Source organism: Anthonomus grandis, chromosome 2, assembly GCF_022605725.1.
Source record: "Anthonomus grandis grandis chromosome 2, icAntGran1.3, whole genome shotgun sequence".
NCBI classification, from domain to species: domain Eukaryota; kingdom Metazoa; phylum Arthropoda; class Insecta; order Coleoptera; family Curculionidae; genus Anthonomus; species Anthonomus grandis.
The window spans coordinates 38,510,187-38,534,977 of record NC_065547.1 but is presented as its reverse complement, the minus strand read 5'-3'; the positions used below and the strand labels follow the sequence as shown (position 1 = coordinate 38,534,977).

The 24,791-nt window shown below is 33.0% G+C and overlaps 2 protein-coding genes across 2 annotated transcripts in view; one reads left to right on the top strand and one right to left on the bottom strand.

Moving 5' to 3' along the window:
* Window positions 1-9,565, top strand: part of LOC126746305 (protein son of sevenless) — a 79,929-nt gene extending 70,364 nt beyond the window's left edge. The window contains exon 26 of the mRNA XM_050454493.1: window positions 1,629-9,565. The gene's annotated coding sequence lies outside the window, so the exon portion shown is untranslated. The remainder of the gene's footprint in view (window positions 1-1,628) is intronic.
* A 5,360-nt stretch (window positions 9,566-14,925) lies between these two features.
* Window positions 14,926-16,584, bottom strand: LOC126746412 (transcription factor IIIA-like). The gene is made up of 2 exons (XM_050454672.1): window positions 16,374-16,584; window positions 14,926-16,308 (listed from the first exon to the last, which is right to left on the bottom strand). Exon 2 carries the CDS (start codon window positions 16,288-16,290, stop codon window positions 14,935-14,937), a length of 1,356 nt encoding a protein of 451 aa, XP_050310629.1. The 5' UTR covers window positions 16,291-16,308; window positions 16,374-16,584; the 3' UTR covers window positions 14,926-14,934.
* Between the last annotated feature and the right edge of the window lie 8,207 nt (window positions 16,585-24,791).

Sequence of the window (24,791 nt, the reverse complement as noted above, 5' to 3'; positions counted from 1 at the left end):
ATCTTTCAGCTGCTTGCCTTAAAGATATCTTCTCTTCGGTGACTGCTCTAACAGCAGCTCTCATGGATTGCTCATCAAATTGCCCTTTATCGCTTTTTCGCTGACGTCTTCGAGCCATTTTTCCTGAAATATAAATTAAATTTTTACGAAAACAATTACTTTTTCAACAACACTCCAAACAAGCGTTGTGTTACACAAACATGCTGTCTGAAGGTAGAACACAACCTACAATACAAAATTAAATTTAACTGTGATCTTCATACATAACCTACAAAAGTAAACTTGCTTATAAAATGTCGACAAAATAGCCCAAAATCTGACGTAAAGGTTGTTTTTGTAATACTAGTTTCAGAAGAAAAATTAGAGCATATAATATCATATCAACGATAGAAAAAACTTACCTTGAAAAACGATTTTTTATTAAAAAGTGCACAAAACCAGGAGAACAGCGTTCAAACTTTGTTTACCACATCGGCGTGTATAACCGCACTATCCGAACGAAAAGCGTCAAACTTGCGGCGGGAATTTCAAAATTACATGCTTTGTCTGATTGTGGAACATTCTCCCCTACTCATCTCATAGAATGCTTTAAACAGGAGATGTCTTTCTTCTTAATCAATTGAATTATAGCATTTTCTTTTACATTTACAAGATATTTAATAGCTCTTTTGACATAACCTTTAGCAGATTGATATTCCGTCCTCCTTTTATTTTACTTTCCCTGCGATTAGATTCTTTTTATTCATTTCCCTTCTCGCATCAAAATCAAAAATAAAATGTGGCTTATGGTAGAATAATCTTCATTATGTGAAATTACTATTATTACTATATTAAAATCACAGCCACTTACTCTCGTAGTTTAGCATTGCATATTATAGTACTTTTGTACTTTTGTACTGCGTTTGATACTTACATGTCCAAAACAGCGAAAATAGAGATTGGCAAATTCAATACTCAGGTCCAGATATAGGGAAACCCTGCATATATCAAAATTTAATTAAATAAAATATCCTTTGAAGATAAACAGCTTTGCACTTAAAATTTTTGCAAACTCGCTGTCGATCCTGTGAAAAGATTATCTTATGTGGGCCACGATGTACCACGAGCATTAGGGAGTATTATTATACAAAAATCACCCTTTACATTAAATAATCATGATACGTCAAGTTATTATTTGGTAAAACAGAGGGTCCGAAACCATCTTAGGTATAACCCTTCCTTGAGTATAGAATATGCAAAAAAAGTTTTACAGTCACATACTGAGATCCAATCTCAGTATATAAACTGTAAGATTAAATATAAAACTCTATTATAATAAACTTTCATCAACTAAGATTGTTGACGTAAGTTGATCTATGAGCCGCAGGACCCGCTCAAAAGGCGTTTAAAATGTCTTCTTAATAATGTATCGTCACAAAAATCGCAGAATTCTTGATCCTGATATAAAATTCGCGTCTTAAATAAAATTGATCTAGAATTTGGGAATTTATTTTTGTTCTTTACTGAGGGACATACAACCCACTTGAGCGAGCTCTTAAAAATGACAAAGCACTATATTGTAAATACACAAATAATAATTATATTTTCTCAAATACCTCTAGTTGATATAACCGACCCGTTATTTATAGCACAAACGGTTCCAAAAACAGTATCTGAAGTGGGAAATGCTTACACCTTAGGTGTAAATCCAGAAAAGAACATTTATAATACGCTTATCCTAGGAAACAATACGCTTCTAATCAGGAATATTAAGGCGTTTTCCAGGTGAGATTCGTTCTGTTCGGTCACATTGAAAATGTCTCGTTTGTGCCAAATTAGAATCTTGCCGAGAAAAACCACTTTCGTTTTAGGATCCAGTACAAAACACCGTAAATTCTAAACTAAATAATGCTGTTTTTTTAAGTATACTGTTTAGGTAGTAATACGTTTAAGTACATGCGCACATCACGTTACTATGTATATTATGTATGCCAAATTAGAATGACTAATCATAATTCAGTGCATTTAGGAAGTGTACTTATTTTCTGGTAATTCGTAATATAAAACGAGCTTAACCGTCATTCGCGAATATTCTTAAGAACCCTTAAAGTTCTTTTGTATTTATATTTGGATCGTCCCTATCCAAATAAATATAACCTCTTATATACATACATATACTGGCAGTGAATTACAAGCATTTGGAGGTAAATACTATTTGCAAAAATTATAACTTCAACATGCAGCTCAAGGTTGGGGCAATACAAACGACAATTACGAACATCTTTTTTATTGACGTGTGTTTTTTTTGAGTGCACTAGATTAAAAAAAAATAGATTTGTTACTACATAATTCAAGGGCTTTTGCTTTAAACCATGTGAGGTGTGAAGTACATTAAGGCGAAAATGGTTATTTTATAAACCAATATGTTACTCAGAGTTAAAAATGTTTTAATTGCTGTATATCTTTCTAAAAATTGTGCAATTTATTTTTAATATCAGCCAGATGGTTTAAGAACCATTTCCGTCCAAGTTTATTTTCCTGAATGTTATTGTATGTACTTGGAAATGGTTAATAACTTCTTCAAAATTCTACACTAGTTTTGAAAGAAATTTTGCTGAATATAGGGTAATGTTATGATTGGCAATTTTGATTGCCAACAAGAGTAAGGGAGAGTTGGGGAATGGTGCGCAGTTAATCAAAAATTGTATTTGTGGCGAGCCTATAACATATAAATTAGTTTTAAAAATGGTATGAGATGTATTACTTATTAATGTATATATATGAAAATGTTATTTAAAAAAAATCTACTACGCAAGTATAAAATTAAACAAAAATAAAAAAAACCATTTGCGCATAATTACCCGTCCCGACGGGCAATGATGCGCAAGGGTTAGGCAATCGTGCGCAGAAAATATCTGTTTTAAAAAATTATTTATTTTTAAATATTAACATTTAAAGTAGTTAATTTTTTAGTAGTAATATTTAAACAGCAGTATAAAGCCTTAATTTAAACAGTAGTCGCAGATGTAATTTTCTGGAGTATCAGCAGACGTGCAGGCTGCGTGGTTCCAAGAAGCACACATAACACAGCGGTACCATAGATCTCGATTTTTGCCAACTTCTCCACAAATACAACATATCTCGTTGGGTTTTGAGGGAGTTTTTGGAGAAGGCGGCATGAAATTAAATTCATCAATATCGTCTAACGATGATGAGTCGTCGCATATCTCAGACCATTCATTTTCCAATGAATCATCGGATGTCTCAGGTGTGGCTTCTCTTTTTCTCTCTCTTTCTTTTTTGTTTTCCTTTAAGTGTTTTTGTATCTTGTGTTTCTTCTTCAAAACATTTTCTTTAAGTTTTCTTCTCTTACTCTCTTCTTTTCGTCAGCGATTTCTAGTTCTTCCCTAATCGGAGTGCTTGTAAGGATTTTTGAATATTGCTTTTTTTTAGCATTTTTTTTAACTCCTTTAATAACTTTTTTTGTTGGTATAGGAGCCATAGAAAGGAAAGAGTTCTCTTTCGATGTACCTGGCTGAGGATTGTTATAGTCAATTAAAGATGTTTGTCTAGCCTCTGGCAAAGAATCCTTTTCTTCTGGTTCAGAACTATTTGGCAATGAAACATTAGCTTCTGGTCTGGATAAGGGTGGGTGATTTTCGTCGCTGCTAACAACAGTGCACTTTATGTTTTGCCTAGAAGGGGTAAAATCATCCTCACCTAATCTGCCTGGATTAGGGGATAAATTCCTGAAGTGCGGAACCCTGAGACAGCTTTCTCCATGGTGGCGACTTTCATGAAAGCTGTGTTTAATAAGTCAGATACGTCATATTCTGTTATTTTTTGATGTCCAGAAGTAGATAAATGAAGATCGTATTCTCTATAGAAAGCATTTTTAAGAGAACTAAAAAAAGTTAGATCCAATGGCTGAAGGCGATCTGAGGTGTGGGGAGGAAGAGAAACCATATTAATGTTATTTCCTTTACAAAGCCGAAATCGAAATATGGCTTGAATGGTTGTCTAAAACCAATAGGACAGGATCAGATGCAGTAGGCTATGCATGTTTTGCAAAATGAGACAACCACTCAACAATTAGCTCAGAGTTAATCCAACCGTTCTTTGAACATTTGTACAAGGCACCTAAGGGTCCATTTTTTTGCGAGTTGTTGGCACTCGGGGATATATGAGCATGGGCGGGATGTAATTCCCTGCAGCGCTCATACAAAAAACTCTCCTTTCAGCAAATATAGCACAGCCCACTTTTTTACTCCTCTGCCACCATAAACTTTCGGACATTTAGCTTGAACCGTTGTAATGCCTGTTTGGTCCATGTTAAATATTCTGCTTGGTTGAAATTTAAACTTTTGCATAAGAATCTTAAGATTAGAATAAAATAGTTCTACAGATTCTTTATTAAAATATGAAATCCGATTTAAACTCGTGCCCTCAGGCTGTCGCAGTTTTATCTCGGGAAATCTTTTTAGAAATCCATAAAGCCATGCTTTGCCAGCTAGTCCCTTTTCTCGATTAAAGTTGTGAATAATATTATTTTGTTCTGCATATCTAAATGCAAGCCTTCTTAGACCATCAGGTGTCAACCCAAAAAACAATTTTGAAAGCAGCAGAACATAATCTTTTAATTCACACTCTATTTCTATAGGGAATACAGTTTTGCGGCCCAATCGAGGTAGTTTTTAGATCATCTTCCAACAACATTTTTCTAAGGGTAGATTCTGGTATTTTAAAGAATCTTCCTACTTCCCTAATTTTTCTTCCGTCGGTCCTTTTAGCATCTAGGGCTTTTTGCAGGGTTTCCGTCGTATAAGAAAGGATATCAGTCTTTCGTGTGTAATTTCTAGGCATCTGAAAACATTAAATAGTACTATTACTTCTTAGCATTTAATTCCCTTTCACGTAAATCGTGCACTTCTGCGCACAATTACCCCTTTGTTATTGTCTTTTATAAAAACATGATGTGGCCAAAAACATATAAACAATGTATGATTTAAAGGTGCCTAAATATTCACAATACTCTAGATTTTACTAATATAAGTAATGTAAAACGATTGGACAAAAATTATGGACTTACCGTTTTATTTTCTGACCCCAAAAACTTATAAAAACAAAGAAAAATTCAATCGGTTAACCTCTTGGCGATCGTAAACACACTAATGGCGCCAACGGTCGCGCACACATTTTAGGCATAGGCACTCCGTTGCAGAGAGCAGCACTGGTTTAGCGTTTCGGATATCCCGCGAAATACAAAATATCATGGTGCGCACGATTACCCACCGCGCACCATTACCCAACTCTCCCTTAAGTAACATTTCCTTATATACACTATCACTCATATGTCGAACAACTTTTGTTATTTTAATTTTTATAGAACAGTGAGAGTCATATCCCGGATTTTGATTTGGGATAATAATACATACAGTAAACATATAATTTATTTATTTAATAAAAATGTAAAATTTTTATGCTAAAAATTACAAATTTGTAGTGTCAAATAGAGAGCAACTAACTAAAAAAAAACTGAATTATTCAGAATTTGGTAATTTTATTTAATATCTGGTTGCAAATATTTCTCAAGAGAGTGCACTAGATTAAAAAACAATAGATTTTTTATTACATAATTCAAGGGCTTTTGCTTCAAACCATATGAAGTGCATTAAGGCGAAAATAACGGATTTGTGAGCTGGTGCATTGTCTTGATGAAACAACACTTTCCTCTTAACCAAATGCGGCCGTTTTGCTTGATTTCTTCGCTCAAACGTTGCAATAAGTTCGCATAATACGCGCCGTTGATAGTTTTACCTTTTTCAAGATAGTCAATGAAAATTATCCTTCACGCATCCCAAAAAACCGACGCCATGACCTTGCCTGCAGAAGAAACGGTTTTCGCCTTCTTTGGAGCCGGTTCTCCCTTTTGGGTCCGTTGTTTTAATTGTTCTTTTGTCTCAGGTGTGAAGTGATGGACCCATGTTTCATCCATGGTTATGAAACGACGCAAAAATTCTGCTTTGTTGCTATTAAATTTCGCTAAACACTCAATTGAAACATCTTCACGACACTGTTTTTGCTCGAGTGAGAGCAAACGCGGCACCCATCTTGCACACAGCTTTCTCATGTCACCATTTTCAGTTAATATGCGATGTACCGCACTTTTTGAAATGCCTACTATGTCCGCTAGCTCGCGCACTTTCAGTCGACGATCATCCAGTACCACTTTGTGAATTTTTTTTTAAATTTCTGGAGTCGTCAGCTCATTTGGTCGACCACTGCGATGCTCGTCTTGGCAGCTCATACGGCCTCGTTTAAATTCTGCTACCCAATATTTTACTGTTGTTAACGAAGGAGCAGACTCACCCAGAGTAGAATCCACTTCAGCTTTTATATTGGTTGGGCTGAGGCCTTTCAAATAAAAGTATTGTATCAAACCAATTTTGTCCATTTTCGCAAATTCACTGAAAACGTTCACTATTAATGGCTGCCAAACAAATACTAAACAACGTGGCGTCTTCAAACTTGAAACATATGCTTTATAGATTGTATACTTTCTAATACACTGATATTTTTCAAACTACTATCGACATCTCTAGGTCAGGCCGGGTACTTCTGGCACCACCCTCGTACTTGGAAATGGTTAATTCTACACTAGTCTTGAAACAAATTTAGTTGAATATAGAGCAATGTTATGATTGGCAATTTTGATTGCCAACAAGAGTAAGTAACATTTCCTTATATCACTCATATGTAGAGCAACTTTTGTTATTTTAATTTTTATAGAACAGTGAAAGTCACATACCGGATTTTTATTTGTGGTTTTATTATCTGGTAATAATACATAAAGTAAACATATAATTTATTTCTTTAATAAAAATCAAAAATTTTTATGCATTACAAATTTGTAGTGTCAAATAGAGAGCAACTAACTAAAAAAAACTAAACTATTCATAATTTGATAATTTTATTTAATATCTGGTTGCATAGCCTTTATTCTTAAAAACTTCTACACATCGTTTTTTCATAGAATGTAAAAGTTTATCAATATAATCTTGAGATACAGAGTTCCACTGGTTTTGAACTTCTTCATACAGTTCGGTCACATTTGATGGTTTTTTTCTTATGAATGGCCCTGTCAATATTCTCTATCGGGTTAAGATCGGGAGTCTGTGCTGGCCAAAGCATTACGTGTATATTATTTGTAACAAACCAATCTTCTATTAATTTGGAGGTGTGTTTCGGGTCATTATAATGCTGAATTATCCATCTTAAACTCATGTTATCCTTGGCAAATGGAAGCATGTGGTCTTCTAGAATGCTACAATATGCAAAACGGTCCATTATCTCCTCTATTCTCCCTAGTGGGGCCATGCCAAACCCCGAAAAACATCCCCAAACTTTTAGGGATGTCGATTTGGGGTTGAAACGTTTGTTAATCGGTCGCCTCATCCAATAAATTCCACCAGATTTAAAAGTTTAAAACGACTTTCATTCACGGAAAATAGTACCGTTTTCTGATTTTGAAAAGACCAATTAACATATTATTCTGTAGCAAAGCGAAGTCTAGCCTCTTTATTTGTTGTACACATAAAGAGCTTTTTAGCGGACTTCCTCCCACATAAACAAGCTTCTCTTAGTCTTAATTTTATGATACTTACAGACACAGGCACTTCAGAAATTTCTTCTTTTATACAGGATGCACTCATAAAGAGGCCATTAGCAAAAAGCATTTTAATTTTTGTGTCAACGGCACTCTTGGGGACTGCTTCTTAAGTAATTTCTTTTGTAAAAATTGCAAACAGCCCTTGATATTATTGATTTTTTTTTTAATTTAAATCTTTTGCAATTTTACCTTTTTATAGTTGCCTAAACTTTTCTAAGATTTTTTGTTTTATTTGTATGGATAAATGAATATCTCTTGGCATTTGTATTTGATGAGAATTATAGCTGAACTGGACTGATCGGAATCTAACTTTAAAATGGACTTAAAAAATAGTTGCTCTACTTATGAACCTTACAGCAAAAAATTTGTAAGATACGAATGTTGTTTATACAAAGTGTGGGTATTTATGCTAAGTAATGTATAACCAAGAGGAAATATAAATGTTTTATAGTAAAATTTTTTACTGCCTTCTTTTAAACTTTTACAAAATATGATTTTTAATTTTGTTGCTCTAGATATGGACGATAGTGTAGGTATGTGTTTAGTGTTTCTCTGTTTCCTTAAAAATGGTTGATTCAAGAGCCATAAGCATTCTACAGCAGATTTGCATCCGAATATATTACTCGGTATAAATGTTTTAGTTTGAAAAATTGATTTTCAATGCCAAAAACCACTGAGACAGTTCATGGATCTGCGATAAAAATTGAAATGTTTCAGATCTCTCAACATTAAAAAAAAATTTACACGATGGTTAAGCACATTTAATATTTTTAGATTACCCTTATAAGAATTTCCTAAATTTACTGGATTAATAGGTAAATTAATCCACAGCAATTTAAATTGACGTCCTGGCAGTCAGAATGGAATGAAATAAATTCTAAAAAAAATCCATAAATATTCTAAATGAATCCGAGCAAGCAGTTGTAATATTTTCGTATCTAAATGTTCGTTAAAAGGTTTAAATGTTGTTAAAAATGTGAGAATTTATTATTGCAGAGTGAATAGTTAATTAACGTGTTTTAAGCACAATTGTTACAGAGTTTATGTCTTTCTCTTTTCATCTCAAAACCAACAAAAAATCAAAATGTTTTTGCACAAAAGTGGTATTATTTTGGTAACTTATGTATTATTTTATACTGTAGACAAACCCTTTGTATATAAATAATGTGTATAATCAATTGTAGTTGCCAAAACATTTTTATTGTTGTTTAAAATGTTTTTAAAACCATATATGCAAAGCATCCATATCAAAGAGCAAAATATTGTTTTAAAAATATTTATCAGATCTCTTAAACTTTATTAACAAAAAAATATGTCTAATACTAAGATTATAAAAATGGAATTGTAAGAATAATTTCCAAGATTGTAGAAAAAGCAAAGGAATTGTTAACATGCAGTGTGGTTCAAATTTTGTTATTATACAGGGTATCTCAAAGTTAAGTATTACATAACAAAGTTGAAAGTGTGGTAAAAGTATTTTTTTATTGATTTTAATCACAACTTTATGCCATATGTTATATTCCAAAAAAAATACGTTCGAACAGTTTGGCTTTGGGATACCCTACATCACGTTGAATTTAAAATGTACATACATATAAGTTCAATTTCTGTATAAAAAGATGTATTTTATAAATCGCTTGAAAAAAAAAAGATTGAAGCGCATTGCATCATACCTTAGGTCGATTTTACATTTAATTTAGGCGGGCGCGTGGGTTCGCCTCTATAAAGTTCTACGTATAAGAAATTATTAAAAACTAATATTTTCTTTACAAAGGCGAGACGAGCCCGGGCGCAGCTACTCTTTACATTTATTTGTTTTAATCTGTGATAGTAGAATGAGGACCATGTTTGTAAAAAGATTTAAAATATATTATATGATTATGATTAAGTACAATTAAATGTATCAATGTATGGAAATTTCGATGTTTTATTTGTTTCCCGAGAAGTTTAATTAAAATGTAGACTTAATCATCATACTACCCATGCTAAGGTAATTTAATGGGTTAATGATTATACCTATGGCAGGTCCAATATACGCGAGATAGATTTTAGTCATCAGTAACATGAATTAAAGTTCAAAAGTTTCGTTTTAATTTTCGCAAGCATTGTTGTGTTATCACTCTGGATGTGGCTGGAAGTTACTCTTTTGGATAGTAAAAGTCAAAAAAACATGTTTTGGAGTGTAAAAAAAATACAATATCTGTATTTTTATCCATTTCTGAAAAGAAAGTAATTAATAGATAAATTATTTTACGGCAACATCTTAATAATTGTGCAAAAAAGAACAGTAGCGGTTCATCAGAGCAGGCAAGGAAGATCTGAGGTCATTATTATTCGACTTTTCAATTTTTGTCAATATATGGCGTTCGTAACTTTCTTGTTTCCTCAACTGTTTGGGAGAGCCCAAAATACTACCTTGTGCTACTCCATATTTCAGTTAAGTTTTTTTATAGATTTCAGCATCCTCACTTCCTGAAATTGAGACCGCAAAAATGATTTTAACAAGTATACAGTTCTACCAGTATAACTAATATAACGCAGACATCGAAAGGAGATGGTCAACAAAGTCAAATACCTTAGTAGACGTTCACACCAAGGCAGTGACCCTACCCCTACAGGAAAATATAGTAAAAATATTATCAGTTCCCTTAGCCATAGCAGATCCACAACTGCATCCTACTCTAAAACCCAAATGTTTGGTAGGCAAGAATTATTTTCTAACATTTTATCGCGTATATTATTGAGTATTTAAAATATGCTTTTTAATAAAAAAAAATGAAAAGATTATATAGGGTGTCCCAAAAATCAACGATAAGCCGAAAATAGACCGAGCCGGGCAATAGACGAGCAATAGACTTATTATCTCAAACTCAATTTATTCAAACATTATATACACATACTGTTTTACAATAGAGGGGTCATGCCTAAGTTGATTTAACAACTTGTATGCAGTACTGTCCTCAAAAAAGTTGGGAAAAAAACTAGTTTGTTATACAACTATTCTTAAAAGTCTACAATATATACATACACATATACAAGGTGACATAAACCACTTATTAATAAGAAAAATATTTAAATAAATTTATGACTAGTAGACGAGGACGACGACGATTGAACGGAGAGTCAGGGCTGGAGGTAGCTGTATCTAAAATAAGTTGTCAAAATAATTTGGATTTTCTAATAAGAAGATTCTTGTTGCCTTATTGAAACTTTTTCTTGTTATTGACAGAATTTTTTATAGCAATAGGAAGTCGATTGTATAATGTTGGTCCACAGTATGTTACAAATCTTTTGCATAAAGTGTTATTCATAAAAGGTACTGGAATTCGCTTTTGTAATCTTGATCTAGTTATATAAGTACTTTCAGAAACAGGAGTATTTATTTTTGTTGTAAAGTTTAAGCCACAGTGTATGTACAAGTTTCGCATATTCAAAACATTATAAGTTTTATATAAATCATCTGTAGGACTTCTAAAAGACTTTTTTTATAGTATTTTTAATACAATGTTTTGACATACATATAGCCTTTTAATAGTAGTATTATAAGCACTGCCCCATACAATTATACAATATCGTAATATTGACTCGACCAGTGAAGTATACAGAATAATAAGTAACTTTTGGTCCAAAATATCTCCTAATTGATAAAATTTGTAGAAAATATTTCTAATTTTTTTGTCAAGGTATATAATGTGTTCATTCCATTTTAAGTATTGATCTAGTATTACACCAAGATATTTTATTTTAGTAACTTTTTTAATACTTGTGCAAGAACAGTTTTGATATTCGTTTTTACAGGCATTATTATGAATGAAGATTTGGTCTTTAACAGGCTGATCATAACAATCAGCTGTAAAAGTTATAAAAAAGGTTTTATTCATATTTAAAGAGAGTAAATTCTGATTTAACCACAGGTGTATCTGTTCTAGGCCCAACTCTGCTCGATTATATACATCTTTCCACTTTTCACCATAAAAAAGTAATACAGTGTCATCTGCGTCAGATATAACATCAAAGTAGTCAGCAATTCGTCCAATATTATTTATGTATATCAAAAACAGAATCGGGCCTAGCACAGTACCCTGTGGAACGCCCGTTTCGACTAATTTAGGTAAACTGAGTTTATTATTTATTTTAACATATTGTTTTCTATCTGACAAATAATTTTTAAATAAAGTTAATGGACCATCTCGAAACCCTACTTCTTCTAATTGACTAAATAAAATTTGGTGTGACACAGTGTCAAAAGCTTTCGACAAATCCATAAAAATTGCTAAGCTTTTTCTCTTTTACTGAAAATTTAAGTTGATTTTATTAATTAACTGAAAAACGGCATCTTCGTTACTTTTTCCTTTTCTAAAACCATACTGATTGCTATATAGTGATTGTTTTGATTCTAGAAAATGTATAATTTTTTGTTTTAAACATTTTTCAAATAATGTTGCAAAGTTATTAATTACCGATATAATTAATTACCGGTTGTTCATGCAGCTTTTATCTCCATTCTTAAATACCGGTGTTATAATTGATACTAAATGATTGTAATTGAAATAAATTGATATAAATGATTTATAATTGATGTTATATCTACTTATATACTTTTAAAATTAGAGGCATTCATAGAAAACCGAAAAAAATTGACACCCCCTGTTGATCTTTTTAGTACTGTGGTTAAAAACTTTTGGTTTTCTTAACATTTTCTTTTTATGTAACCCTGAATAACCCTTCGATCAACTACAAAACTAAATTCAATCACAACTGTGCATTTTTAAGAAATTATCAGATTTTTGCTCAACTTGTGTGGAAAATTGTGTCTTTTGACCATCATTTCCCAACTTTAACTAACTGTCCTGAAAAAGAAAATTGCTTCACTATTTGGCAAGTGATTTCAAAAGTTGGCGTATCTAATCTAGATTTCAAAATGGTTAGATACTTGCTAGATTATTGGTTCAATAGTGGTGTATTTTTTTTTGTACCTACATAGTCAAATGTACAGCATTTCTTGCGACGAATAAAGTTTTATTTCATTTATTTATTTTGACTGTACAATTATTAACTTAGCGTAGAGTAGCGGCGTACGTTTAACAATCTACTAAAAAAAAATACACCCCGATTGAACCAATAGTCGAGCAAGTAGCTTACCATTTTGAAATCTAGATCAGATAAGCCAACTTTTGAAAAAAATTGTTAAGAAATTAAAAAATTCCACAGCAGTAAAAAAATCAACAGAGAGTGTCATTTTTTTTTTGGTTTTCTATGAGTGCCTTATAATTTTAAAAGTACTCCATATAGATTTAAATCCCTGAGCACCTAGTCTATTGCCCGTTTTCGGCTTATCTTTGATTTTTATCGTCACTCAAAAAAAATAGAAGTTTTAGTACAAAGTAATATATCAACAAAAAAAAATAGTAAGTTTACTTACTGACCTAAAATTACATAATTCAGTCGGATTAGATATTTAAGGCAAAGACTATTTTAAAGACTTGTTTTCAAATTTTAAAGCACTAATACCTGAAAGTAGTCAACATTTTGAAAAGTTATTAGTAATTATGTTACTTGAATAAAATTGTAAAAATTCATTATTGTTTGAATGGATTATATATACAGTATAACCTCGACTATCCGAACACGCGTTTATCAACAAATTTTTGGTCATTATCCGAACCCTCTTGATTAACCGAACAGTGGCGTCAATTTGCAGGTCTCGACTCGTCAGTTTCTCGGGTGTTTGCTTTGGTCGTTTTGTTCATTAGTTGGATTAGACCAGCAGATGGGTACACGACACGTTAAGCGGCGTGTTACGTACATGTTCTAGACTCTGTTCCTGAGTGTAACACAATTAGGTATATGCACTGCAAATATGTCAAAGAGAAAACGCATTTGTTTAAAGTTGAGTGATAAGGTCACAATTAAAAGTATTGACGCTGGTGACAATGGTGGACAAATTTAGCTACTAAGTATGGTGTTGGTAAATCTACGATCTGTGATATAAAGAAGAACCGCACAAAACTTTTGGCCTACTTTGCTAGCTTGGATAGTGGCCCTGGAAATCGAAAGAGTCTTAAGTTAAGTGCTAATCCTGACGTAGAGAAGGCGGTTTACGCCTGGTTCTTGCAGGAGAGGTCTAGAGGTAAAATATCAATGCATAAATGTTTCTCAAATTTACGATTTTTTTAAAATTAAATTACAGGTACACCAGTGTCTGGGGAAATTATTTGTGAAAAGGCAAAGTATTTTTACCAGCAACTGCATGGTAATAATATGTTTAAAGCTAGCTCAGGGTGGCTCCAAAATTTTAAGCAGAGATTTGGAATTTGACAGCTTTCTATATCCGGGGAAAAACTGTCCAGTGACCTCTCTGCAATAGATCCTTTCAAACTAAAACTTCATGATAAAATTAAGGAGTTAGGCTTAAATGCCCATCAGCTTTATAATGCTGATGAAAGTGGGCTGTTTTGGAAAATGTTGCCTCAAAAAACATTGGTTTATAACCAGGAAAATTCAGCTCCAGGCAGAAAACAAAATAAAGAACGGATAACATTTATGCCTTGTTCAAATGAAAAAGGCCAATACCTAAATCAAAGAGGCCACGTTCATTTAAAAGCCATTACATTCCTGTAGTTTACATGGGTCAAAAAAAAGCATGGGTAACAAGAGAAATTTTCACAGAATGGTTTCACATGTGCTTTGTCCCCGCCGTACGTCAAAAAATGCATGACTTGGGTTTACCTGAAAAAGCACTGCTACTCCTTGATAATGCACCTGGACATTCAGAAAATTTATCCAGTGAGGATAAACAGATTTGTGTAATGTTTTTACCTCCTAACTGCACTCCTTTGATCCAACCAATGGATCAACACGTAATTCAAGCAGTCAAACTGTACTATCGGAAAAAGCTTTTAAAAAAAATTGTTGAAACACCAGGAGATATATCGGCAGAATTGAAAAAAATTACCTTAAAGGATGTCGTAACCGAACTGGCTGAAGCTGGGCAAAATGTCAATCAAAGCTTGTTAAGAAGATCTTGGAAATCGCTATTACCACCAAATTTGATTGCACAGGAGTGGGATGAAGAAGATCTAATATCTCTTGCTAGTTTAGCAAATCACTTAAAAATAGGTATTTCATCAAGAGCTGGGTGAAATCATAGATCTATCAAAAAAAATTGAGAAAGTTTAGCTGATGAGGAATTGCTTGACATTTTGGTGGCTTTTAACTTGCATAATTCTCTGCAGGTACCCAGCCTGAAAAAAATATGGGTTTAAAAAAATAAGAACTAAAATAAATTATTTATTTTCTACAGCTACTGTAGGTATTTCCATGCACACCTCTTGATTTTTTTCTGACATCCCAGCAGACAGCACCTCACCTTCAGATAATTCTGTTGGGTTTCCTCCATTATTCTGAATGGCATTAAGGAGCTCATCATCCTTATTAAGCTCAAAAACCATAATGTCAGAATTGATTATCTGAGCCTCCTCCTTTCCTTTTTCTAAATCACCCTTATTTTGTGGCAAAACTTTTCTTAAAATCTCTTCGAATTCTCTTTTACTGCTATTGTTTGCTTTATCAACAATAACAGGAATGGGATCTGGTTCTTTCCTAGTTATATTAACCTTATCTTGTTCATAACTAACAGTTACTCCACTTAATTGAGACATCATGCTTTTTTTCATGGCACCCTTGTCCTTTCTAGGTTTTCTTGCCTTCTTATGCCTCTTATCTCCATGGCAGTTCTGCAAATGTTTTTCAAGGTTTCTTTTTGATTTTAACATCATATCGCAACCAGGAGATGTACACTTTAAGTGATCTATAAACTTTTCATGAAAAGTTCTGATATGCATGTTGAGATTCTTTTTATATTTGTAAGACCTGTTGCAGTCAACATATGAGCATTTAAAAATCTCACTGTAACTCTCTTCTAAGTGTAACTTGCAGTGCAAAGCCAAATTCTTTTTAAAAAAGAAAGTTTTGTCACATATGGCACATTTATAACTTTGCTTAGGTAGTTTGCAATGTGTTCTCCTATGCTTACATATCTCTGACCATTTCTCAAACATTTCACCACAATCACATTCAAAGCTTCTATGCCTTGCCACATGTTTATTATAAGCATGCTGATGCACAAACATTTCCAAGCATTTATCACACTTGAAAGGTGCATCCTCATTATGTACAGTAACTTTATGAGCATGTAACTGGCTTTTATGCTTAAAGCCCTCACTGCACTTATCACAATTAAAAGACAAATTTTTATGATTTCGGTTCACATGTTTTTTTAAACTATATTTATTGGCAAATATTTGTCCACAATGGGGCTCAGAGCATATCAGTTCCTCTGATTGTTTTGTTTCATTATGAGTCACTACAATATGTCTCTTCAAATGGGAGTCATTGGTGTAGCTTTTCTCACACCCTTCAATATGACACTTGTAAGGTTTAAGCCCCTTGTGTTGAGATTGGATGTGGTTTTTTAAGCGATATGGTCGTGAGAAGGTTGCAAGACACCCTGGCTCTGGACATTTATGGCTGCCTGTTTTATTTCCTGTACTGGCTCTTTCAATAACTTTATTAATTGTTGTAGTGGTGGTGGTCGCTTCATGCTCACTAGTGGTATCATCTGAGGTGTCCCCAAAGCTCATTTCTTTAGTGTCTCTTAACTATCTCAAGGGAAAAGTATGTAAGTAAACTTTTTGATTAGGATATAGACTTCTAGGTCACTCACCCAAACAATTTCATCCAAAAATCTTTTAGTGAAAATTGTTAAATATTGTCCTATATCATATCAACAAGAAATGGGTTTTCTCCACTTAATTTTCTTTTTAAACTTAGACACACAGAACACAAATATAGATATACATATACAACATACAATTAAAATATCTAAACAAACTCACGAAAATTTCTAAGTTTGGAAAAGGAAAAAGTGAGGTTGTGATTTAGTTGACATTTTCTTCTTCTTCTTCTTCTTCTTCTTCTGGTTTAGTCGCACGAACTTAATAAATATACCTGGACTGCTAATGCATATCGAGGGCTGGACGGCGGGACCTCGTAACCCTTAAAGTAAGAATTTTACAGGAGAGAAGAAAAATCAATTAAAATACAGAAAAAAAAATTCTCCGCGTTTTTGCTTTTAAGTTAAATTTAAAATTAATACGAAAATATAATAGGATACAAATTTGAATTAACTTTTATTTACAGAAACATTTATGTCGGTTACAAGATACTGCATTTTTAAAAGTGTTGCTTACGAGGTAATGCACAAAGAACAGTGACACGAAATTCATTAATCCATAACATTGTTAATTGAAAAACCAGTAAATAATAGAAACTAAAACAAATTTTATGCTTACAAAATACACAGAATATTATTAAATAAAATAAACTTCAATTCTAAATAAAACCAAAAATATTCTATTGTTAAATAAAAACTGTAATCACAGAAAATAGAAACTTCGTTAAAATATTGTCGATACAACAAGATAATCATTTTGCATCAAAAGACAGATTATTGTAAAATGGCCAACAATCTTGAGGTATACATTTTTTTTATTGCTTGAAGATGGTCATACTTCGTTTTGGTTATTTTATTTTTCTGTTTATATAGGGCGAAAAATTCAATAAGCTCAAAATTTTTGATTTTATTTGGACGATTGAAGATCTCATGAAATAATTCATCGTTAAAATCGTTATAATTTAAATTAGAATTTAAATTTGATAAGACCTCCATAATACTCTAATGCTCGAATATCCGTCACAAGCGAGGTTTTTGATGGTTTTATCGACCTATATTTCATTAGGTCTTGTCTACTAAAATCCCTAAAAAAATCGAAATCTTTCGTTTTTGCCACGTATGGTGTCGAATATCTGGCTTCGCATGTAATTCTCAAATAATCACTAGGTAAGTATATTTCTTTGTTTTTAAGTCGCTTTTCTATTGCGCTATGCACTGAGTCACACTCTATTTGAGTATGACCCTTTTCAAGGAATTTTTGGGTGATTTTGATATCATAATATTTTTCACTCAGGTATAATAAAGCATTGGCCAAAATCGCATTTCTATTCTGAGCAGTACACCCATCGGAGTATATTATAATAGGTTTTTTGTCACCACCACTAAGAAATTTTTCTTCAAGAAAATCAAGCAAAAAAGATGCGTATGTTGAGGCCTGTCCATCTGCTTGAGTTTCATTATACCAATAGCAAAGTACTTCTGTAGTAGCCAAATTGTAAATAGTGAAATTATGAGAACACAATTTAGTTTTGTAATAGTGTACTCGCTGCAATCTGAGGCGATAGCTTAACGAAGTACATCCATTGTAATAACGTTACATCTTTCCAATAGTGCATCTGCTTTATCTTTTCCTTTCTCAGCTCTGGCCCTAATTTTCGCATCTATGTGCTTATTGTAGTCTTCATCAGATACGTTTCCATTTTTTAACATAAAACAAAGATCGCACTGATCCTTTCGAGAAGAAAAAATGGCAATCTTCATTGATGTAGCAACCTGCCTTAATAGCTTAAAACAAAGAGCTTTACGATTTTCAGTCTGACATTCCTGTTGGTAAACTTTATACAAATCGTTCCAAGACTGAAAATTTTGCTCTAGATAAAGCCTGTCTGTATCCTTCCTACAGTAATGGGATGGTAATTTACGTACATTCTTTTACTATCCCATGATTTGCCGATAAAGCCCAAGATCTTGCAGACCATTTTCCTAAGCTTAAAGTATTAAGATACATTGACTTACAAACTGGAAGGTGAGCATTGCTTAAAATAAGATGGTATTTCAATGTTATGGACCGTCTTGAATTTTCTGTTTCAGGCGTTTTCCTGTCACATACCTTTACTGTGGTTACTACAAACACTTTTCTTTGTTCCCAGGACATCTCTGACCAAAATTTGGAAAAAATATTTTTTCCGAAAATCGATAAGAAATAATAACATTTTTGACAACATATTTGAAAGAAAAAGTCAATATTTCCTCCAACTTGATTGTTGCCTGGCAACCGAAAATAACAGTAAGGAAATATTCATTTCTGTACTGTAAGGAAATGTTATTTCCATACAGTAAACTTTAGAACATAAATGCGAACAGGCTTTTTCCTAAACAATTTTATTTTTAAAACTTTCAGCACAAACAAGGTTAACATTATATTTTAAAATTATTACTTATTATTTGTTATATTTACTGTTATTTGACAATTAGTACAAGTATTGAAAACTGGAAGAACTTGGGAACTAATAGCATTGTTTTGTTGAATATTTTCCAAACTAATAATTTTATTTGTATGACAATAACTATTACTATAAATGATTTTGATGTATTGGTTTTTGAATCCGGTATGGTAACTAAAAGTTTAGATAGTAGGTCTTGTATATCTTGTACAGTCATTTTAACTAGCTCGTCCATTCTGCAAGCTCTGGAAATTCCAAATATTACAGCTACCTACAACAATAAATAAGCATGTAAAGAATCCAAATATAATTTGAAGTTTTGTAAGTTACCTTAATCATTAAATATTCCTTATCTGGAGCTTCCTGAATAAATTTGTTTATTTCTTCTTTAGTTAAAATCTTGGATTTTTTTGGCTTATAGGCATGTGCTTGTTGTTTCAGGAATGCCCGAAGTTTTGAATATTCAGATATATCCACATCATGTCTAATTGCAAGGGTTGCCTTCAGCATTGAACAATTGGCCCATAAAGTTGAAGAATTCATCTTGGATCCAAGCTCCAAGAAGTATGCCATTACAACATTTTCCGAGAAAGAAGTTACATTTTTATTCGTACGGTAGTCCATGAAGCGGTTGTATGCATAGTTATACTTATTTCTAGATTTTATTGGTAACAATTCCAATGATGCAGCATTCACTGCCTCCGTGAGTTCTGGGAGGGTTTCAGAAATGGAACAGTCATCATCACTCATCATTTTACACGTTACTTTGGCTTTTTAAAACGTTAAAAAATCGACACTTTGGAAAGGCGCCACAAATAAACTTTTCACTCGTCAAGTTTGACAATTTAAAATTATGTACTTCGTTTCCGTAGTTATAAAACAATGTTTCATGGCTTCTTTTATTTAAGGGAAAAATAATAATGCTGATTTAAAATTTTTAACATGATTAGTAATAATTTACCGTAATTTTAATGATTCCCGATTTTCGGAAAAATAGTATGTAGACCTCGTAGGAAAAGCCACATTCCCGGACTCCGTATTGCCAGTCTCGGCTTGCGCCTCGACTGGCAATTTTTACGATCGCCCGGGAATGTTAAGCTTTTCCTACTAGGTATACAATATACTATTTCTATCATCATCCGTAAAGTTTCGGCACTGTTTTGAGGGATCTTTGCAATTGCATCGAGGCTTTAGACGTCTTTCGTCTCGTGGAGTATCATGAAAAGTATTGTTTTGACCCTTCAGTTTCCTAAATCCAATGTATTTCCCTCCACTCATTCTTTGTTTTTTGTTGACTTCTCTTTTTCTTTGGCCTTTGGTCCGTTGCTTTATTTCTAATTGCGGTTCATCTTCTGAACTGGAGCTGTTTTCTAGCACACTATCGTCAGGCGTGTTCGTATCTTCAATCGCGTCTCCTGTGGCCATTGATTCTGGATCTGATTGAATTTCTGCGTCTATCAAACTTATTTCATCACTTTGTCGTTCTTTTGGCGTTGAAGTTTCGATCTCAGAAGTCTCTAAAGTGCTCTCTGCTTGCTGCTGGGAAATACAAAGCTCATCTCTAAGAACTATACCTTCTTGAATTGCGTCTTCCATCAGGCAACTTTTTTGTTCTTTTGGGTTTTCCTTTATAATTGAACTTCTCATCTCAGAGGTTTCCAAAGTGCTTTCGAGTTGATACTGGGACATGCTAAAGTCATCTGCAAGAACTATCTCTGCCTCCTGGATTATTACCGCTACATCTTCGGGACTTAAAGCTTCAGCAAAGATATTGAAACTATTAAAAGAATCGCTTAAATTGGCTCTGCCTGGGAGATTTTCTTGATCCTCGCTTGGGCTTTGAAGAGCCAGTGCATTCATCATAATTTTTCTTGTTCGGCTTGACATCTTTAGCTGTCGTGTTGGAAAATCAGCCTATAAGAGATACACATGTGTTAGTATATCTAGTAAAATTGTAGTAGCAAATCTAGTAGGAAAAGGTGGACATTCCCACACGATCTTTAAAATTGCCTTTCGAGGCACAAGCCAAGGCTAGCAAAACAAAGTTCGAAAATGTATGAAGTACCTTTTCTTACGGGGTATAGTTACATACATACTGTTTTTCCAAAAAACTTAAGTTCTTAAAATAGATACTATTTTAAAAATACTAGTTTCTCCTTATTCTTTTAATTAATTTATTGTTCAAAATATTTTAATATTTTTCTTAAAATCCTAACAGTAATTTTCTGTTGCCAGGCAAAAAATTAAATGGAAGAAAATTTTTCTTAGCAAAATTAACTAACAATGGCAGTATTTCTTATCGGCTTTTAAAAAAACTGTAGTCTTAGGCATAATATAAAGTTTTACTTTCCTCTGAAGTGCAGAAACACAAAAAAAGTACCTCATAACCTCAATAGAAGATAATAGGCAGGATCTCGTAACTGAAACATCAAAAAATGTGACTAATTACTAGGAAATTACTGACTAAAATTGCCATTAACATTTAAAATTACATTAGTTAAACGTACATGTACCCAAATAAGATCACACTATGTAAAATAAAAAGAAAATTCAATGATATAAAAGAAGTTATTCTGGACTTACCTCTGAACACCACAACCGTTTACGAGAAACTGAGCGGTCACAGAACACAAATATAGGTATAGCTGATGAAAGGTATAGCTAATATGATGAAAGGTATAGCTAATCTTTAGACTCTGACAGCTGTTAGGCATGACGTCATTCAACGCTTAAGATATCGTAAGGCAACCGAGTAAGGCGTTTACTCGTTAAAATAAGGCTTAAATTTATTTTGTCATTGACGTTTTTTAACCATCATTGGGATTCTAAAATGACTCGACAATGAAAAAAATTAATTAAGTTCGTGACAGGTCACACGTCAAACTTCAGCTTCGTCAACTTCATTACCGTTATTTAATAATTATATTTTGTGTTGGCAATGCTGAAAATGTTCAAAGTGACCAACATTAAAAGGACACAACCACTATAAAAATGGCGGCCACCAGGCAGCGGTCTTTTTTGGAGGGTATCAATGATGCCAAACATTTAACTTTCTTGTTTTATGACAGCTAAAACATTCACACGCGTGCAAAAATTAATTAGTAAAATGTTTCTTGAATATGGTTTGAGAATCATACCAGCACTGTTTTACAAAAATCATCATTGTGTACTACAAATGTACGATGAATGTTCGAAAAATTGGGTCATAAATGATACTTAATTGGTATGTTTCTGGCATGTCCTGTATTATCTGGGTCTGAACCTGTAGCGTTTTATTTTTCTATTCCTTATGTTCACTAACGCTCCATTGACATTTCATTAATTTCAATAATTACATTAATAATTTCAGTCAACTTCTTTTATTCATATTTCTTTAAATTCACACTGTCAATGACACATTACTACTGTAACGCATCACTCTCCTAGTTTAATATTCATGCTTTCTGTTGACGGTCCGTCACTCTTCTGGTTGGTCTAATTAATTAATGTTTTCTCTGATTGGCTGATATTGATAGCTCAGGCGAGAGGTGGGGTCGTTACTTATTTAGTCGGTACTGGCGGTACTGCATCCATATTCCATTTTTCGAGGACTCGATCCCGTGTTGCAGGTAAAAAAGTTAAAGGCCAGTTTTTTTTCTTTATTTTTAGTAGTTTGTGAAGCAGGAAGTGGCCAATATGGTTTGTAATTTATAGTCCTTCTTACTTTAGGGGACCGTTTATTTCATAATTCTGGTGCAGGATGCCCAAGATTTTAATGGATAGATAATGAAACTTAGCAAGGGTTTTACTTTTCCGTTTTCCTCTTTATTCTTCAATTGTTGATGGCTGCAGGCTTTTGATTTCCCCAGGAAATTGCTGGAAGCGGTGGAGCTGGAGCCAGAGTTAGAGCTAGTATTAGAGATTCCCAGTCCTGATAGCTGAGCTACAAATGGCATACATTCACAGCCTCAGTTTTGAAGGCTAGTCGTTCATTTCTTGGAGGAATATACAGGCCAGTTTATTCCATTTATTTAAATATTATTAACCATAGATTTGTCTCACTTATTTAAATTTTTATTAATATACTTTTAATTTCAATTTATTGCTACAAATATTTAATCAATATCATAATTTAATACGTCAATTTCTTATCTACAATTTTAGTTATTTTTGTTCAGTATTTTTCAGTACCTTTTTTGGTAGTTAAGTAGATATAACACGGTTAAGGCTGATATCCCTCAGGTAAAAAGGTTCATGAACTTTCCCCTGCGTAATACAAATAGATACTAAAAATTTCAATAATTGCAATTTATTTTTCAAGGGCTGAAATCTACCTAGTAGCGAAATCATAATTTAAATGTTACTTTTGTCAAACTTATTTTAATCATATCAACATTATTCATATTTTAATTCATGGGTCATTCTCATTTAACTTTGATATTTGATGTCTTCAAGACTTTTTTCTTCAGGTTTTGTTTGTTAGTGTCGATTAGATGTTTTAAAATAAAAACTAAACACGGATTAATCACATGTTTAGGAAATAATATATCTTGATTTTATCAATGTAATTTTATTTCATTTTAAAGTCACAAAATGTCAAGGTTCGTCACGGTCTCTTTCTTAGTTGCTTTTATACTATCATGATTTTTCGTTAAGGAATTGTTTTTTACTTAGGCTTTACTTAGATAACTAAAAAATATTGATTTAATTTTTAACTTTTCGCCTATAGGAAACACGTCTTTGCTTTTCGTATTTATTAAATTCTTTCAAAGTATTGTCTCTAAAAAATATGTCAGGTTCGTCACTACTATTAAGAAAGCGTAAAATTCTTATATGGACCAATTTACTATTTCCAGTTAACCACCTGCTTGCTAAATGAAACCATAGTGTCGCTACGCAGTGTAAAGAAAGTGTTTTTTTTAGTTAAATACTGTGTTTAAAAAAGTGTTTTCTTGTGACTTTAAGGTGAGTATGTTTATTGCTTGTCAGTTACGTCACGCAAATAACTTTAAATTTCTTTATATTTTCTTAAAACTAATTATTGTATTTTGTTAACCAAAGCAAACTAAAAGTTAGGTTATGTTTACAATAAAATACCGGTCGCCGGTCATAGTCAAATAGTCTTATTTTTAATAAAATCACGGTCAGCTGCGTTACTATTCTTTCGTAACGCAGCTGACAAGTTCGTGACGAACCTGACGTTAAAAGTAGTAAAGTAGACATTATTTTCAGCAATGCCGTTAACACCGGCTGAACGTGCAAGGCGTTATAGAGAAAAACTGAAAGAAAACCCCGAAAAAAGACAAGAATATTTGGAAAAAAGCCGAAAGAGGGCAAAGAAGTCCAAAAAGTCTATAGAAGAACTTTCCGATAGGGAGCAGCGTTACCAAAGAAAAAAATGGAGATTGTACCAACAGAAAAGTCGGCAGATAAAAAAACATGAACGTGAACAGGACCAATTTCTTCAGCAAAATACTCCACCGGGAAGTCCGATACCCCTGCCCGATCATATTCCTACGGAAGATGTTGGAATAGTAAATGAACCTCCAAGAAATCAATCTTACTTAGAGGCTAACAGGTCTTCCGGAAGAAAGAGACTTCGCAAGGACAGAACTGCTGCATACAGGAAAATCAAGCGTTTGGAAAAGGACTTGGAAAAAACAAAGCAGTCTTTACGGAAGTATAAGAAACGTTGCCAGCGATACCAGAAAAAGAATGTTGTGGCAGGGAGTCAGAAAAGTGAAACAGCTAGTCCTTACAGTAAAGCCATCCAAGATACCAAAGGATATAATGTTCCTGAAACTGTAAAAAAAACTCTAGTTTTTCATTCTAGAGCCACTAGTGGAACCATTGTCAAAAAATATAAATTTTTAACAAGAACTAAAAAGGTACTCCAATGTCATTCTTCAACTACAATGTCAAAAGGGAAAGGAAGATGTCGACTTACTTTGCATCCACTTCATAAAAAAATACGAGACTTTTTTTA

Excerpts from the sequence above, each read along its gene's own strand:
- LOC126746412 (XM_050454672.1), bottom strand. The coding sequence starts at position 16,290 with ATGAGCTTTGGGGACACCTCAGATGATACCACTAGTGAGCATGAAGCG.